We start from the raw sequence: 17207 nt of genomic DNA on the forward strand, positions 1-17207 counted from the left end.
TCTTTCTTTCTTTCTTTCTTTCTTTCTTTCTTTCTTTCTTTCTTTCTTTCTTTCTTTCTTTCTTTCTTTCTTTCTTTCTTTCTTTTTCCTTCAATGGTCAGATCCATCTTCTGCAAGGCTGCTGCAGTTTGCTGGGGGTCCACTTCAGGCTCTGTTCATCTGGTTCACTCCTGTGCCTGGAGATGTCACTCGAGGAGGGTGGAGAACAGCCAAGATGGGTGCCTGCTCCTTTTTGTGGGATCTCAGACCTCAAGGGTCACCAAACTGATGCCAGTAGGATCACTCTTATATAGGATGTCTGACAACCCCTGTTGGAGGGTCTCACCCAGTTGGGTGGTACGGGGAATAGGACCTGTCTAATGAAGCACTTTGTCCCTTGGTGTGGGGGATGTGCTTCACTAGGGAGAAATCCACTCGTCTGGGCTGCCCGGATTCCTCAGAACTACCAGGAGGAGAGGCTAAGTCTGCTGGTCTGCAGAGACCGTGGCCACCCCTCCCCCTAGGGGCTCAGGCCCAGGGAGATCTGGGTTCTGTCCCTGAGCCTCTTCATTCTGCTTGTCTCATTTCTGTTGCTTGCTTGGTCTACCTTGGTATTTATGTGTGAGCCACCTCTATGCAAAGGCATTGGTCTCAGCCTTGGTACTTAATTTATTCTCTCCCCTCCTTCCTATATATACAAAGGTTTGCAGAAAGGCAGTGTATGTATTACAACCAGTTCTCATTGAAACACGAAATTAATCATATACATCTAAAGGCTACGCTTTGCAATACAGATCTCCAGCCTCAGGTTAGGTCTCCGCTGCTCTGCCAATGGCTCAGATAAGCCTAAATTCTGCCTCTTTTGTTACTACTGCGTGACTATCCGGGGTCTTCCACGTGACCTCTGGGCTACAGCCAAGAAGGGAATCAGATACCCATGGCTTGTTAGTAATATGACATGTACATTTAGGCTTTGAACCCGGAAGCCCTAAGCAGCCTTTTCACGTGGCCCAGTTTTACAATTCCCGCAGGATGCAAGAGCTGACACTGGCTGGAATTATTGGAGTTCCTGAAGGGAAGCCCGGCTCAAGGAGGAATGAGGGTCAGGGTCAGGCCTGAAGAGGCATAGAGTCTGCCACAGTGGGTGTGTTGGGCTGTGGGGGACATGTCTTGGGACCGAGCCATGCAGCCTCCCTGGCTCCAGCAGGGGAAAAAGCACAGCCTGGAGCTATAGATATGAATGTTGCCTTTTCCCGACCCAGGTTGCTTAGCGTGTTACGCAGTTGCGATTCCCAGTGCTGGCTGCTGCCCCTCTCCTAAGGAGCTCAACTGGCTTAGGCAGCAGGCAGCTGCAGCTGTGGGGCTGGCCTCCCCTCCCTCCAGGAGCTCAGTAGGCTTAAGCAGATCCTAGCTGAGAGGCTGTTGAGAATCTGTGGGGCTCTGGGATTGTGACGCTAGACCCAGTGGCTTGAGTTTGTGACTGGGGTCTTCTAATCCATGTATTTCACAGTTCCGTGGAAAAAGCACTGTATCCGCCTCTGGCTGGGTAACACACTCACTCACCACGTCCCTTTGCTCGGGGGAGGGGTCTCCCCCGCCCCGCTGTGGCTCTCAGGTGGACCACTGCACCACACTCTTCTTCCCTTGTCTCCGTGGATCACGCCAGCCTCCTAGTCATTTCTGATAGCAGAAACCTGGATACCGTGGTTGCCAGTGAAGGATTCACACACTTGCTATGGTTCTTTTCCATGGGAACATCGCAACACAGCCCCCTGCCCGCTCCTCCTCCCCTCCCCGCCCGCTGTCCCCGCCCCACCAGCCATTTCTTCATTCTGCTTGTCTCATTTCTGTTGCTTGCTTGTTCTACCTTGGTATTTATGTGTGAGCCACCTCTATGCAAAGGCAGTGGTCTCAGCCTTGGTACTTAATTTATTCTCTCCCCTACTTCCTATATATACAAAGGTTTGCAGAAAGGCAGTGTGTGTATTACAACCAGTTCTCATTGAAACGCGAGATTAATTATATCCATCTAAAGGCTACGCTTTGCAATACAGATCTCCAGCCTCAGGTTAGGTCTCTGCTGCTCTGCCAACTGCTCAGATAAGCCTAAATTCTGCCTCTTTTGTTACTACTGCGTGACTATCCGGGGTCTTCCACGTGACCTCTGGGCTACAGTCAAGAAGGGAATCAGATACCCATGGCTTGTTAGTAATATGACATGTACATTTAGGCTTTGAACCCAGAAGTCCTAAGCAGCCTTTTCACGGGGCCCAGTTTTACAGTTCTCGCAGTATGCAAGAGCTGACACTGAAATGAACCTCTGGCTATCTGAGTGGACTGAGCAAGTGACACAGATGTCCTGCCAATTTCCCTAAACGAGTAGCACGGATAAAGGACAATAACCTTAGCTCAGAAGAGGCCCCAGGAGTGAGGAAGGCTGGGAGTAACTGCTGCTGGCTGGCCCTGACTGCTGCCAAGGGCAGGCATGGAGATATAGCAGGGAGTAGAAGTCACAGGTATCTGCTAACTTTCTAGAAGGCCATATCAGTAACCTCATGCTTCTTACCTTCTGCTGAGACACCTTCTTATTATTATGCAGAAGACCAGAAGCTTTAACCTAAAGGGAGGTTAAATTTCTAATCAAATATACATGATGAGAAGTGAAAATTCCTTCTCTCTTCTCTCTTGTCCCCTTTCTTGTGCAGGGATGCAGTAAGTGCTGGGAACTGCCACTCTGAACCATTAGACCTATGGGGCTTCGTCTTATGTTAGTACTTCCCATACACGCTTTCTCTCTTTAGTCCTCGTAATAATGCTATTAGGTAGATTGAAATGCCCCCAAGGAATTTTCTGTGGATTTCCAACCTGCAGGTGGCTGTAGGCCATATAAAATATAGACCATACACTATGGTTATGAAAAATGAAATGGAGCATGGATATGAAACCATTTTTAGAATTTATACCATGCTTAACAAAGGTAGTGGGGACTGTTCATAACTGGAGGCAAAGTGAGGGACCTAGCCCTGTGGGAGAGACCACTGTAGCATGAAAAGTGGGATATACTGATAACTAGGAGGGCGTGGGAGGAAGGGGCATTGAGAATCCAGTGGGAGGGTTTTTCCTTGGCATCAAATAGGAGCTGCTTTTTTTCCCCTCCAGAAATAGTGGCAAATGAAAGAGGGAGGGGAGAAGTTGGAGATGCAAAGATTATAAGACAATCATAGTGAAAGCTTTCTTTCTAACAAATTAGGAAAGAAGGTAATTTGTTCAAGCAGAGAGGCAGGAGAAATGGGAGTTGGGAATATTAAAACATCAACCATGAGAAATGTGATTAGCGATAAGCCAAAAATGAATGAAATCCATTTGATTAATATTATTAGTAACACTCTCTGAGCACATACTCCGCCAGGCTGTATACACTAATCACTTTATGTACTTTACCTCATTTAATTCTCCTAAAGAGAAAGAAAATATTGTTATCCCCATTTTTCAGATAAGATGAATTAGGCTCAATGTTTTATTCAAGGTTGTACAAATAATAATTGATGGAACTGAGCCGCAAACACAGGTCTCCAAAGAGAGAATCATTTTGTCATGGTGCCTTCAGTGAAACACGGATATTACTCAGCTGAACAGGGTAAGACAAGATTGGCTGCTAACATGGATTAGGGACTAGCAGACAGGATACTGCAAATGAAGGAGTTGAGTGGTTTTAGTGGATACATTTCTCAGGCAAGGTAATTAAGCAGGTGAAGGCAAACAGAGGAAAAGATTGGGACACAAAGATGTGAAGATGCTTTTTAGCTGCTTCTAAGACTTCAGGTGCTACAAGAGTAGAAATGATGCAACTTTTTAAAGCAGAATCCAACTGACCTACGATGGGAACACAATGTGAGGGAGAAATAAGTGATTGTTTTCTTAGGCATGGAGAATTTGGAGCTGTCTGTTATTGCAGCACAACATAGTGTGACCCTGCTAAGGCAAATAGTTGTCAGATTTTGATGTGTGGCAGAATTATCTAGGCTTCATGTTCAAATGCAATGGCCCTTGCCCCATCTCCAAATATACTGATTTGGAACCTGGACTGAGGCTGGAACATTATATTTTTAATAAGTTCTTTAGGTATACCATACCTACTGCATTTCGAGGACTAGTGAGGCACCCAACCTTGATTAATTTCAGGCACCTAAGGTACATTTGTGAGACTGGAAACAAGGCATAATGCAACTATGACTTGCCAAAAAATTGGTAGCTTTCTTCTCTGGCCTGAAGCACCCCATGCCAGAGTTCAAATCTTGGCAAGATTTCAGCTACTATGGACTTTCATGCAGGGCACAAAGGCCCTATTTCAAGAGGTTATTAAAGTCTATTCTTTCATCTACTGAGGTAAATTTTTCAAAAATTGTCAGGATATGCAATATTCTAATATTGAATCAAATGGACACCTGACTAACATGACCTGAGATGTTAATTCATGTCAAAGTTTTATTATGTCTAGAATTATAGTGAGATTCTTGATTAACAATTCAAGGTAATATTGGTTGGCAAATCTTTTCATTATTGGTGTAGGAATAAGGGCTGATTCTGTCTATAATCAAAATAACTATGTTTCATTTCATTGCAATTTAAAGTAGGTTTATATAATTCAAAATTCCCAGCATTTTATATGAAATGTACATTAAAAATATTAATTATGTGAGCCTCCTTTCCTCCTCACAAGGATGACACTATTTAAATTATTTCAACAAAATGCGAATTATTGTGAATACATTTTACATTTTATGGAACTTGAAAAATACTTTAATAGTTATGTCGACAAAACAAAGGTACAGGGTAAAAGGTGAAATTTATAAAGAAGCAATTTTCTCATAATAAACCTGATCGCAAATTGGTAAAAGAACAAATGATAAAAAGCGAGGTGAAATGATTTGCGAAAAGAAGTACTACACTGCCATCTACTGTTCACATAAGTCATATGCTTTAATTGCTATCAGATCTTAATGTGCATTCTACTTGGGAGTGGAGGGGCAGAGAAAGGAGAAACTTGTGAAAAACTGAGATTATCAGACTCCATCTCAGGTATTGTGGTTCTGTGGAATGGAGATGGAGTTCAGGAATCTGCCTTTGTAAGAAGCACTCCAATTGAGCCTGTATAGGTGGTTCCCTAAACATACCTTAAGAATTACTCAAATATATCTTGGCCATTGTAAGGTATGATGCCAGGCAACACACGGTTCCATCAGTGACCCGTGCAAACAGATGGTTAGATTTCATAGTAATTTTTAATGTGATTTTGTTTATGGCTATGTAGACATTTGTGTATGCTAGAATAATTTTTTATCTCCAGGTTTCAACTGTGGCATTCTCTAATCGAATTTGCACTGCATAAATTTGGTTTTCACTCTTAGATCGTTTTCAATGAGGAATATGCATTTTTAAAAGGATTGGGTTTCTATTATTTCTATTGTTTTCCTTCTCATCATGTACTCACTTTTTTTCTGACAGGATAATTATTGATGGAGCTAATTTGACCATATCTAATGTAACTTTAGAGGACCAAGGTATTTACTGCTGTTCAGCTCATACTGCTCTAGATAGTGCTGCAGATATAACTCAAGTAACTGTTCTTGGTAAGTGCACTAACTAATGAGAAATCTGTTCATTTCTACATTTCTGATTAAATTCCATTGTTCCTGGTCAATATAGCTAACAATTATTTGAGCCCCTGCACATATATTGTTAATTTGAAATTTTTGTTTCAAAAAGAGCAACACAATTTCAAATCCTTTCTCCTCTTTTCATATAAAAGAAGTTAATTAATGCTTAATTTTTTCCCCTACGTGTGTTAATTTGACAATAGCAGTGGGAGGTAAGTGATGCTATCAACAGAAAGAAAAATAAAGCATGCTTGAGTTCCTAGCACTCTTGAGCTACTCTTTCCTGGTGTACAAAGAAATGGGGCTGAGGAATGGAGGTGGGCTAGATTGGAGGATCTCGGTAGGGGTTGAGAGGTGGATGCACGGTGGTCATCTCTAACCTAAAGGCACAGGCTGAGTTCCCAGGGTTCCTGGAAGGACGGGGAGGAACTTCCAGCATTCTACAAAGGTATGTCTTTGATTTTTGTTGTTGTTGTTAATGAAAGTACTAATTAGGAAACAGTGTGCACACTTCACTAGTGTATTCAATGCAGTTACCCCTGAAATCACCAATGTTTAAAGCTCTTAGATCATCTAGATCATCTGCTGGATGTTTTCCAAAATTTCCCTTTCAGATTCACTCTCTACCAGCTCTTTGACCTAGAAAGGTTTCTTGTAAGGACAACATCAGCAAACCACTTGCCTTCCAGCTATTATTTGGTTCAGTAAGTGGAGGGCCATTTGGAGTGTTGTATTGATTCTCCCTACTTCCGTCCCGTGGACTGGCTGTGTTCCACTGCCAAAGTCATAGCTCCTGTAGACAGGGTCTCCTCACACCATTCCTTCTGATGGGACTCTAACAGCCGCATCCCACCACCAATATTTCAAGTCTCTCTCACACCCAACCTACCGAACATCCTGCCCACATCTTTTAAAAGATGTTTTATTAAAACGTTTTGGAACTATCCTAAATTTGTGTGAATTATTCATTAATTTTCTGTGGGAACCCTAACAGCTACAGACATTTGTTCTGTTTCAGTGGCCACCATTTAGTCTTTCCTTTTGTTTGCAGATATTCCTTAAAAGTATTGGTTTTGCCCCCCTTTCTTTATCATATGTCTACATTAATCACTGTTATTAACAGACCTTTGTATCCTTAGCACTCCAGCTGTTGGGACCCACTGTTAGGTTGTGAACAAGGGAGGTGGTGGTACAGACTGCAGGAGAAAATTCAGTCTCTTCTGAGACAGGCTGTTAAAAAAATGGGTCAACAGGCTGGATCTCTTCAAGTGAAGCAAATGGCCACCCCGCCTCAGGTGAAACAAATAGCCATCAAGTTGGGTTCTAAAAATAAAAGCGCAGTTTCCACTCGTAGAAGGTATGAATTTATAGAGTTGTAGAGTTGGCTCTGTAGAATTGTACCTTCAGGCAAAATGTTTGGCCCGTGGGTATTTGAGCATTTTCAGTTCTCTCCAAACAGAAACGTTTAATCCCCTAATGACGATTTCAACAGTAATTCATCAGATAAAGTAGTTGAGCTTCAGATACACTGGAATTCATCCCAGGCCCAGTGAGTAGAGGGGTGAGTTCAGGCTCTGTGTGCTTTGTCCCTAAGTATTTTGAACAATGGCAGCCACCAAAGGGACTGAGTCTCCTGCTGCTTGGTGCTTCCCTTCTCAATTTCCTTACAAAATTTAAAATTTCATTCTTGCGATTAGGCTGCCATTTTTGGAACTATTAATTTTTTAAAATTCTACATACATTTTGCCTACGATTATATGTACTGTTTATGTATGCACTAATCTGCCAATGTTTACAGAATAAAAATAAAAATAACATTTGAATAAAAATAAATTTTGAACTTTATTGTTTAAAATTTACATTCGTTTTTCTTTAGACCAACTTCTGATTAACCAAAGCATCTCTCAACAATTGACAATAATAAATAATTATATAGACACATGTGAGGTTTCTAAAAGACTATGTTTTCCCTCCTGGAAAACAATTTTTAAAAGCATATACTTGATTAAAATAACTTTAATCAAAAGTTATTTTTAAAAGCATTGACATAAACATGCTTTCAGGATATCATTTTTTAAAAGTCTCAGTTGCAAGTTCATCAGTTCTAGCTCCATAGGATTCTCAGAGGAGCCCGATTTTAATGTCAGATGTAACATGCAGCCTTAGTTTACTTCAGGAAACTTCAGAAATTAGTGGACTCAGTAAATACTGAAGAGAAACTGAAGTTCTTTGAGCTCAGAGATTCTGAAACCTATTGAAGAAATAACTTAAGAAATAACTTTTTATTTAAGGCTTTAATGTTTGGAGTCTTGAACCACAGTTTTTAAAATGCATGTTCTCTATTCTGAATTGGAAACAATGCTTTTTGTCAATGTAAATTTCTAACAATTAACAAATATTCAGGAGGAGCAATAGACGGTGCTTTCCACCAGGAGAAGAAAGAGCCATCGAAAGGCTACATTACATAATACCTTCCTTTACTCTTCTGCAAAAAGATAAAAGTCCTCCAATACTTGAGAGAATTCAAATCAAATTTTAAGAGTAAAGGCCTTTAGCAATAAGATTGTTGCTTTATTTTCAAAGTACCAGAAATTTTCATTTTCTTTAGCACTGGAAAATTTGTGATCATTTACTTACTTAATTTTCCAGTTTCTGTCACAACATTTAACAATGTCAGATCTCCCTCTTCCTATAGAAACTGCCTTCCTACTCCTTTAGAGAACTCCAGGTCAAGAAGGTATCAAAGTTGCTATAATGAAAATTCATTGTTATCAATGACGATAAAAATCCAATGCAGTTGCAAAAAAGAAAGGCAGAGCTCATGTTCTCTCTCTTTTTCTGTAACCATAGGACCTAATTTTTGTTGATTTAATATAATAATTATACGCATGATTGAAGTAATAATATCTTTTTCACTGATTTATTTAGTTACAAAACATTTATGTGTGAGGCACTGTGGGCAACGCAAAGCATAATAAAATATGACCCCTACTCTTGGAGTTGAATCAGGCATAAAAACAAATATGAACTGGACATATAGAAATGATTCATTTGAGATACATCATGTTTCTCAAACTTGAGTATGCCTAATCGCCATCCAAATAACTTGTTTGCAAACACAGATTCCTTGGTCCACCTTCCTCAGTAAGCCACAAATAGGGCCTAGGAATCTTCATTGTTATTAACTACTCCCAAAAGAATTCTGATGTCCCTGGTCAAGGATAACCCCTTGAGACCATAATCAGAGAAGAGGGAGGTAATATGGTCCACTGGGGAGTACATGTGAAGATGCTGCAGTTTACAAAGATCCCCAGACCCCAGAGGCTGATGCGATTGAGCATAGTGGAGACATGGGTCCAGAAAAGAAGGGTTTTTATGGAACCAAACTGGGGTCACCAACCCAGTGCAGTAAGACCAGGTGTCTAAACTGAGGTTTGCAGTGGAAGAAAGGAACACTTATCTGCAGGGCACCAAACAAGAACGGGTCAGTTCACGCTTAAGTCCCAACCTCCGCGATGGCTTGCAGATGAGGGTGTCTAAAAGTGGGAGTAAATTTCAGGAAAGCAAATGCTACAGGCAAAAAAGTAAATTAATACTTTGAGGTTACACATTGGTTTATACCTAAAAGGGTGAGGTATCTTGAAGTGGGGATGGGACATGGCTTACTTAGGTAGATTCTAAGATGTTCTGATTTGCAATTGGTTAAGGAAGAGAGGCTTTATTTAAAAATTGGGAGTCAACCAAAAAGAAGATTAACTCTGACTCATGGACATGGCTCTCTTGAGGCCCCTCAGGAAGAAATTTACAAAAAAATGATGGTCAGAGCTCAGACTTCAGTTTCCCCTTATCTGAAGTCTCCATGCCAGCAAACGTATTTGGTGACAGTCTGGGTTCCAGAAAAACAACTTAGAGACATATATGAAGACATTATCTTCAGTTTCTATAGGGGAGCCAAGTCAATCCCTGTGACTCTAGTTTCCTTGGCTATTGTTTAAAGCTACATTACCTTCATTCTTATCAAGCTGTTTATTTACTTCTTAGGGCTAGCTAGGTGCCTGAATTAGCCTTGAAACTCCACCTTTCACTTCCATATGTCGGGGGCTCCCCAGGTCCCGAAGAGAGTCATAACTGCTCTGTCTCAGGGTAGCTGGCAATGTGTCTGAGGAAGGGAATCAGATAAGCAAAGGCAATTATCTACATTTTCCCTCCCTTTGTTAATTAGATGTTCCGGATCCACCTGAAAACCTTCACTTGTCTGAAAGACAGAACAGGAGTGTTCGGCTGACCTGGGAAGCTGGAGATGACCACAATAGCAATATTAGCGGTAGGAAGACTTGGGATAACTGTTTTCATTACTCTGGATACTCAAAATTAATAGTGAAGCCATTTTTTAACCAGCCTTAGTGGATTATTCTTCTTATAACATCCTTTTGAACTTTTAATATTGGGTATAAATTTTGGTATAACTTATCCATACTCCATATATTCTAATGTTTCTTTCCCCGTTTTAATGTTTTTCCCAGAGTATATTGTTGAATTTGAAGGAAACAAAGAAGAGCCTGGAAGGTGGGAGGAACTGACCAGAGTCCAAGGAAGGAAAACCACAGTTATCTTACCTTTGGCTCCATTTGTGAGATACCAGTTCAGGGTCATAGCCATGAATGAAGTAGGGAGAAGTCAACCTAGCCAGCCATCAGACCATCATGAAACACCGCCAGCAGGTATGCAGGTTCTCACATCAGGTTTCTAACAAAATATTTGTTTGTCCCCATCTCTGAACATCTTAAAAAAGATTGATAGAGTAATGTAGGATTTTAGATTTCTCCAAATAGCCTTAATAGTTGTATAAACAGCACACAAAATATTCAAAGCACATGCGTCTCAGAAGTATTACATACGAGTTAGATAGAAGCAGGAAATTAGGGGAGTGACATATGCAAAAAAAATGACTTTCAGTAATTTCTGATGGCTAAACATCAAATTTAACCAGATATCATCAAGTAAGTTATAAATTAAAGTTCAATATATATATATATCTAACATTATTAATTTTTATGCATTAAGTGTCTTTTCTTGTGTTTCAACATCAATCTAAATTTCCAAGATGCTTTTGAAAAAATCTCAAGAATGACTGTGCTAAAATTTGTATTACTGAATTGTTATTGATCATCAGTGTGGTCATAGTATGATATTTTATTTTTCCTTGGCTAAAATAAATACTCTAGGATATAATTTCCTTTTTGGACTGAGTAAAAGCAAGTCATGGTGATAACTGAATCAGATAGAAATTAACACTTGCATGATTTTAGTGTACATCAGCCTTTGCACTAAACTCCACATTTAGCTATTTCTAATAAAATGAATCCATCTAAAAATATTCATGACTACTTTACAGGTTTTGTTCTGTTTGATGCCCTTAAAACTTGGCTGCTGATATTAATACATGGTGTTTATTTTATTCTTCTAAAGGCAAATATTCACCACATATGTTTCTAATGACAATTCTAATAGAAAAAATAGAGCAAGCTTAAATTAAAATATGTATTTTTAAAAAGCAAGTTCAGAATTTTAGAAAGCAGTTTAAAAAATTTTAAAAGCAGATTCAAAATTAAGACATATATAGTAAACCATCTACTCTCCACTGGATAATAATTATTTCACTCCAAGAAGACTATTTTACTGTTTTAAATAAAATATATATTTAAAAGCTACCTTAAATCTTTTTAGGAACTGGACCAGATATAAATTAATAAGTACAATCAAACTTATTTAATTATCTGTGGTTTTTGGGGGGAGGAGTTGTGATATGATGACTTACCTATGGGTTAAAAGGAAAAATATTGTTAATGTTTTTAATTTTTCAGCTCCAGATAGGAATCCACAAAACATAAGGGTTCAAGCCTCTCAACCAAAGGAAATGATTATAAAGTGGGAGGTGTGTATTCCTTAATATGTTATATATTTCGTTGTACTCTTTTTCTCTTCCTCTTAGGTCTGCATGCTAACTACAATGATAGAACAATATTTTTTAAAGAACAAAGATAAGATTTGGAAATGAACTTGTGAGTCATCATCATCATCGTAAATTTTAAAGATCATTGTGATTAAAATGATGTTATGAAACCGAGTTTAACACTAGTCAACAATTTAGGGAAGATTATACAGATTGATTTAGTTGTAATACATTACCAAAAGTTTCAAATTATTAATAGTTTAATTAACAATATTCTAGATTCTCTTCCATTCGAAAAATACTGAAAATCTTTAATTAATTTAGTATAATCTACTAGATATTATGCATATCAAACTGATGACCCCCCAAAGAATATTCACCCCTCATTAAACACCAGTAGACATTTTGTATTCTCCTTCCTAATAATTCTGAGGATGATCTTGTGAAGAAAGCATCATGAACGCCTTATTCTAGACCTGAAGATGGCATCCAGGATAATGAATGTCTTGCCCATCACCACACAACCAGAAATCCACAAAGCTAGGATTTATATATGAGGATCTTTGGGACTCCGAACCTCAGTTTTTCCTCCTTTACATATCTCCATTAAATGTTATTAAATAGACTTCACCATTTGAATTTTGCATAAAAATGTACATCTACCCAGATAATTTTAATTATTCTAGGGTCATTTCCAAATTTCTTCTGTAACAGTGAGGAATTTTATTTTACCTCTACTACTTGGATGTATTTCATGATGAGTATATCGACCTACCTAAAAGGAAATTATCATTCAACCATTCTGATGAGTAATAGGCCTCCAACATTGAGTTTACAAAACTTTGTGTAAACATAGAACCGTTTTTAATGTATGCTGAAATATACTAATTTATTTCCACAACTCATTCCAGGTATAATTCTTGGAAGAATTTTAAAATGCACAAAGTTTAGTTTGCTTTTTATCCTCATATGTTGGTGTTTGAACTCATTACACAATCAAATGGCCCACACCTGCAAAATATTTAGTCATTATTTTTTAGAGCAAAATTAGCTCTTTATTTCCACTTCAGTGAAATTAAGTTTTACAAGTTTAAGGTGTGGAATTTTTTTTTAAAAAATGGTAATACATAGAAATGAAATATATTCAAGAATATTATTTCTTTCCTTGAATTTGTGGTTATAAATAGTTACTACCACATAGTCTTGATAATTACTTAATTTATAATCTAAAATGATGTTAGTCTTTTAGGGTATATCTGTCTTATCCTCCCTTAAGTTCCATAGAAATTTTCATAAAATAGATAATATAGTCGGTTAGATAACAATAATACTGTGTATTTGCCAATCAGTTCCTGAGAGAAGCACATCATGTTCCAGTAACATTAACTCATTAATCTTCACTACTCCTTTGGGAGGGCTGTGGTTCACGATGGCGTCAGTCTTATATGTCATACAGAGAAACTGGGAATCTCAGAGTTTAATGACCTCACCCAGATGCCACGGGCTGTGTCACATGGAAAAAAGGCCAGAAATCTTCAGTCTTTTTTACTGCTCCTCTCACTCACAAGTCATTTTTTATTACCCCGAAGATACACAGGATTGATTATTAATGCTCTCTTCTTGTAAGAATGGGGCTATAATAAGAAAGCATCTATGGCCAGGTACAGTGGCTCACGCTTGTAATCCCAGCACTTTGGGAGGCCAAGGTGGGCAGATCACAAGGTCAGGAGTTTGAGACCAGCCTGGACAATATGGTGAAACTGCCTCTCTACTAAAAATATGAATATTAGCCAGGTGTGGTGGTGCATGCCTGTTATCCCCGCTAATTGGGAGGCTGAGGCAGAAAAATCACTTGAACCTGGGAGGTGGAGGTTACAGTGAGTTGAGATCACACCACTGCACTCCAGCCTGGGTGACAGAGTAAGACTCTGTCTCAAAAAAAAAAAAAAGCATTTATAATTTGTTTTTGAGGAGCAAATGACATATAATCTAGTAATTAATTGATTAGAGGAAGGAAGTAGTCACAGGAATTGGATCTAGACTGACAGTTACATTCCCAATATGTCTCATGGTGTCTCCTATTACCTTGATGTGTCAGAGATCTAGTCACTACTGACACGGCCAGTGAAATTTAAGAACATTCATTCATTAAGTATTGTTCTGTATGGATCATCCTATGGAAAGGAGTTAGACTCCAGGCTTTTCCCAGTTTCACAATCAGATAGCATTGTGAATGAATTACCAGAGCCCCTCCAGAGATGTACCCAAAATAATTCCTATCTACATGATAACGGTCAGAGACATACTTTGGAAAAAAAAAAAAAAAAAGCTGATCTTTCCCAAAAGAATTAACAATGAAGATGAGCACTAGGAACAGACTGGATGTCCCTAATTTTTGCTTATTTGTTTTTGTTTTACATTTAACATTAAATATGATTGAATTCAAATAACAATACAATTTAACTGAATGGTAGAACTAGGCTTTTTAGTTAGCATTACCTTCAAACATTCACTTTTCCTATATTAAGTGGGTCATGACTCACTCATATATTTTGAGTGTTCAAACATTGTAATGTTCTACTCACAAAACAGGACAAAAGCGTCTACTGCAACCTCATCAGTTAAATACCTGTATCAGGGTAATTTTTGCCTGAGAGTTTCCATAGTTCTTAAGCGTAGGTATGTGAATTTTTAGCTTTGCTCAATACAATAACACATTTCAAACTTAAAGGACACCAAAAACAAAACCAAAAGCCCTAAAACCCCACTAATGTTGAGAAGCAGGAACATCTTTAATTACATGGTTATGCGATCACATCCAAGGTAGTTAATTCCTAATGGATCTAGGTTTTATTATTTATATTACAAGTATAATAAGAAGATCTACTGGCTTTAAAATGAAATTAAGTGGAATCAGATGAAATATTGCATAACCTAGTGACTATAGTAGATAACAATATATTGTATTCTTGAAAATTGTTGAGAGACTAGGTTTCAAGTGTTCTATCATAAAAAATAAGTATATGAAGTAACATATATTTTGAGCAGCTCAATTTAGCCATTCCACAATGTATACATATTTCAAAACACGTTGTACATAAGTATATACAATTTTTATTTCTCAATTAAAAATAAATAAAAATGTTCAACAATTTTTTAAAAAATAGAATTAAGGCAGGACAGAAGTCTTTCTGTTTTCTAGCTTAATAGTTATAACCTTGCTTGGTTCATAGATGTCTTTGAAACTATGTTGGAAGTACAGGATCTTTTTCTAGAAAATTATACACAAAAAGTCATACTAAAGATATCATTGGCTTCTCAGATCCTTTAAAGGATACACATGTACCCCATCTAGAGATTCCTACACCCCAAGTTAAGAACCTGTTTTCTAGAGACTCCTTCCTCGTGGGCTATTTCACGAGAGGCAGAGGGAAGGGAAGGCTGGTGGCCTTCCTGCTTACTCTGCCCTTGCTCCTTCTGTTCTTTGTTGAAGAGATTATTTGGGAAACATCTGAGGTTCAGTAGGCATTGCCTCAAAGTCAAATACAAAGCATTCAGGCTGTTTATTTGGGTTCCTGGGTACTAAAAAGGCCGATAACATAGCTAAAATATTTTTGTTTAAAGTGTTATGGTTTATTACATATTTATTTAAAATTTGTCAGAGAACTTTATTAAATTTAACTCCTTTCTTTGGAGCAAAATGTGTAAAATGAATAGTATTATTTAAACACACTTACTGTCAGTAGGGACTGAAGGAAACTATCATTCCACATTGCAGTACGGCCCTACAGACTCATGGCCTAATTCACTGGGACAATGCTAAAGCCCCTGGTGAATGTATATCCATTTCACACTCCAAAATATCTTGGAACAAAACTTTCCAATGAATGGAAGTATAAGCAAGGTCTGCAGAAAACTCTCAGAAAGTTTTCATTTTGTTTTGATTTTTTTTCTCCCAGTTAGTTTAGTTTATTCACGTTGGAATAGGCATATGCTTAAAATTATTTTGCTGATATGTCACTATGCTTTCAACTTAATTCCAAGCAATGCCTCTAATAAGTGTTTTAGTAAATTAGATTAAGCTGTGAAGGGTTACAGATTCTTTAAGAACACTATGTATGACGTTGTTGACTCACTCACATATCCAGACAAAATTACTGTTTATATAGGTGAACCTTAAATTTAGGATTAAAATCATATTGTAAACATATTTTATGTAACTGATTCATTTCAATGCACAATTCCATTATCTTTGAAATTAAACAGGCAGTTTAAACCACATTATTGTTTTTAAATTAAACTGTTGCTCAATTAAAAACTAAAGTGGAAATAACCAATTTCCCATACTAGAAATTATTCCTCCAGGCTGGGTGTGGTGGCTCATGCCTGTAATCCCAGCACTTTGGGAGGCTGAGGCAGGTGGATCACTTGAGGTTGGGAGTTTAAGACGAGCCTGACCAACATGGAGAAACCCTGTCTCTACTAAAAATACAAAATTAGCCAGGCATGGTGGTGCATGCCTATAATCCCAGCTACTTGGGAGGCTGAGGAAGGAGAATCACTTGAGCCTGGGATACGGAGGTTGCAGTGAGCTGAGACCACATCACTGCACTCCAGCCTGGGCAACGGGAGTGAAACTCCATCTTAAGGAAAAAAAAAAAAGAAAGAAATTATTCCTCCAAATATTTCTATGTAGCAAAACAAAGTGGATAAGGGAGGCATTTTTTCTTAAAGAAAAATAAAGAATGGTCAAGGAGCTGGGAAATTATTAGATAGAGGAGCTACTGCTTCTTTGTATTAAAGTATAAACATGCATAGTCTCCAAATATGTATACATAATCTGTCTCTTCTTATGGAAGAAAAATGAAGAAGGAGAGAACCAAGTACAAGAAAGAGTTTTCTTCAAAAAGCCATGGGAGAATCCCATTCACAACCAAAGAATTCGTGGCCATATTATTTTTCATTTCAGTCTGTTTTTTGAAAATGAAAAGGTGGAATGTAGTGGAAAGCATAAGCAAAAAGCTAGTACACTTTGTGGCATTTCTTTGTAACTTCCTTCATGTATGAAAACTTAGACTTTATCATAAGGACATAATCCAGGCATCTGATGTGTAGGCTGCTCATTACTTGGGGAGGTAAGGGATTAATTTTCATACTTAAGCTCATATGATGACAAAACTTTTTCACAACCGTCTCTAAACCAAGAAGGGGGATTTAAGATCTCTCAACAAATGATCCTTCCATTGCGTTGTTCCTTATGCCACTTAGGGTGGTTCACCACCATCTCTGAGTCAACACATCTGTGATCAGACTGAATGAGTCTCACCTTCTGTTTTAGCCTTTGAAATCCATGGAACAGAATGGACCAGGCCTAGAGTACAGAGTGACCTGGAAGCCACAGGGAGCCCCAGTGGAGTGGGAAGAAGAAACAGTCACAAACCACACGTTGAGAGTGATGACACCTGCTGTCTACGCCCCTTATGATGTCCAAGTCCAGGCTATAAATCAACTAGGATCTGGGCCTGCCCCTCAGTCAGTGACTCTCTATTCTGGAGAAGACTGTAAGTGATGCACTAAAACTGCTAAGCACGTCAATAACTGTTGCTCTCAAATATATT

At 38.3% G+C, this 17207-nt stretch overlaps 1 protein-coding gene and 1 long non-coding RNA gene across 4 annotated transcripts in view; one reads left to right on the top strand and one right to left on the bottom strand.

The window, feature by feature from the left end:
* Positions 1-13492, bottom strand: part of LOC105508364 — a 23338-nt gene extending 9846 nt beyond the window's left edge. The window contains exons 1-2 of the long non-coding RNA XR_001001248.1: positions 13400-13492; positions 10253-10418 (exon numbers count right to left, since the gene is read on the bottom strand). This is a non-coding gene — a long non-coding RNA (uncharacterized LOC105508364). The remainder of the gene's footprint in view (positions 1-10252; positions 10419-13399) is intronic.
* CHL1 (cell adhesion molecule L1-like) overlaps positions 1-17207 on the top strand; it is a 215521-nt gene that overhangs the window by 178576 nt on the left and 19738 nt on the right. For all 3 annotated transcript variants that reach the window (XM_011937220.1, XM_011937222.1, XM_011937221.1), the window contains 5 exons: positions 5485-5609; positions 9859-9960; positions 10160-10357; positions 11501-11571; positions 16928-17150. In XM_011937220.1, the coding sequence (XP_011792610.1) occupies positions 5485-5609; positions 9859-9960; positions 10160-10357; positions 11501-11571; positions 16928-17150 (719 nt within the window). The remainder of the gene's footprint in view (positions 1-5484; positions 5610-9858; positions 9961-10159; positions 10358-11500; positions 11572-16927; positions 17151-17207) is intronic.

This window comes from Colobus angolensis, unplaced genomic scaffold (assembly GCF_000951035.1).
Source record: "Colobus angolensis palliatus isolate OR3802 unplaced genomic scaffold, Cang.pa_1.0 Scaffold160, whole genome shotgun sequence".
Taxonomy (NCBI): domain Eukaryota; kingdom Metazoa; phylum Chordata; class Mammalia; order Primates; family Cercopithecidae; genus Colobus; species Colobus angolensis.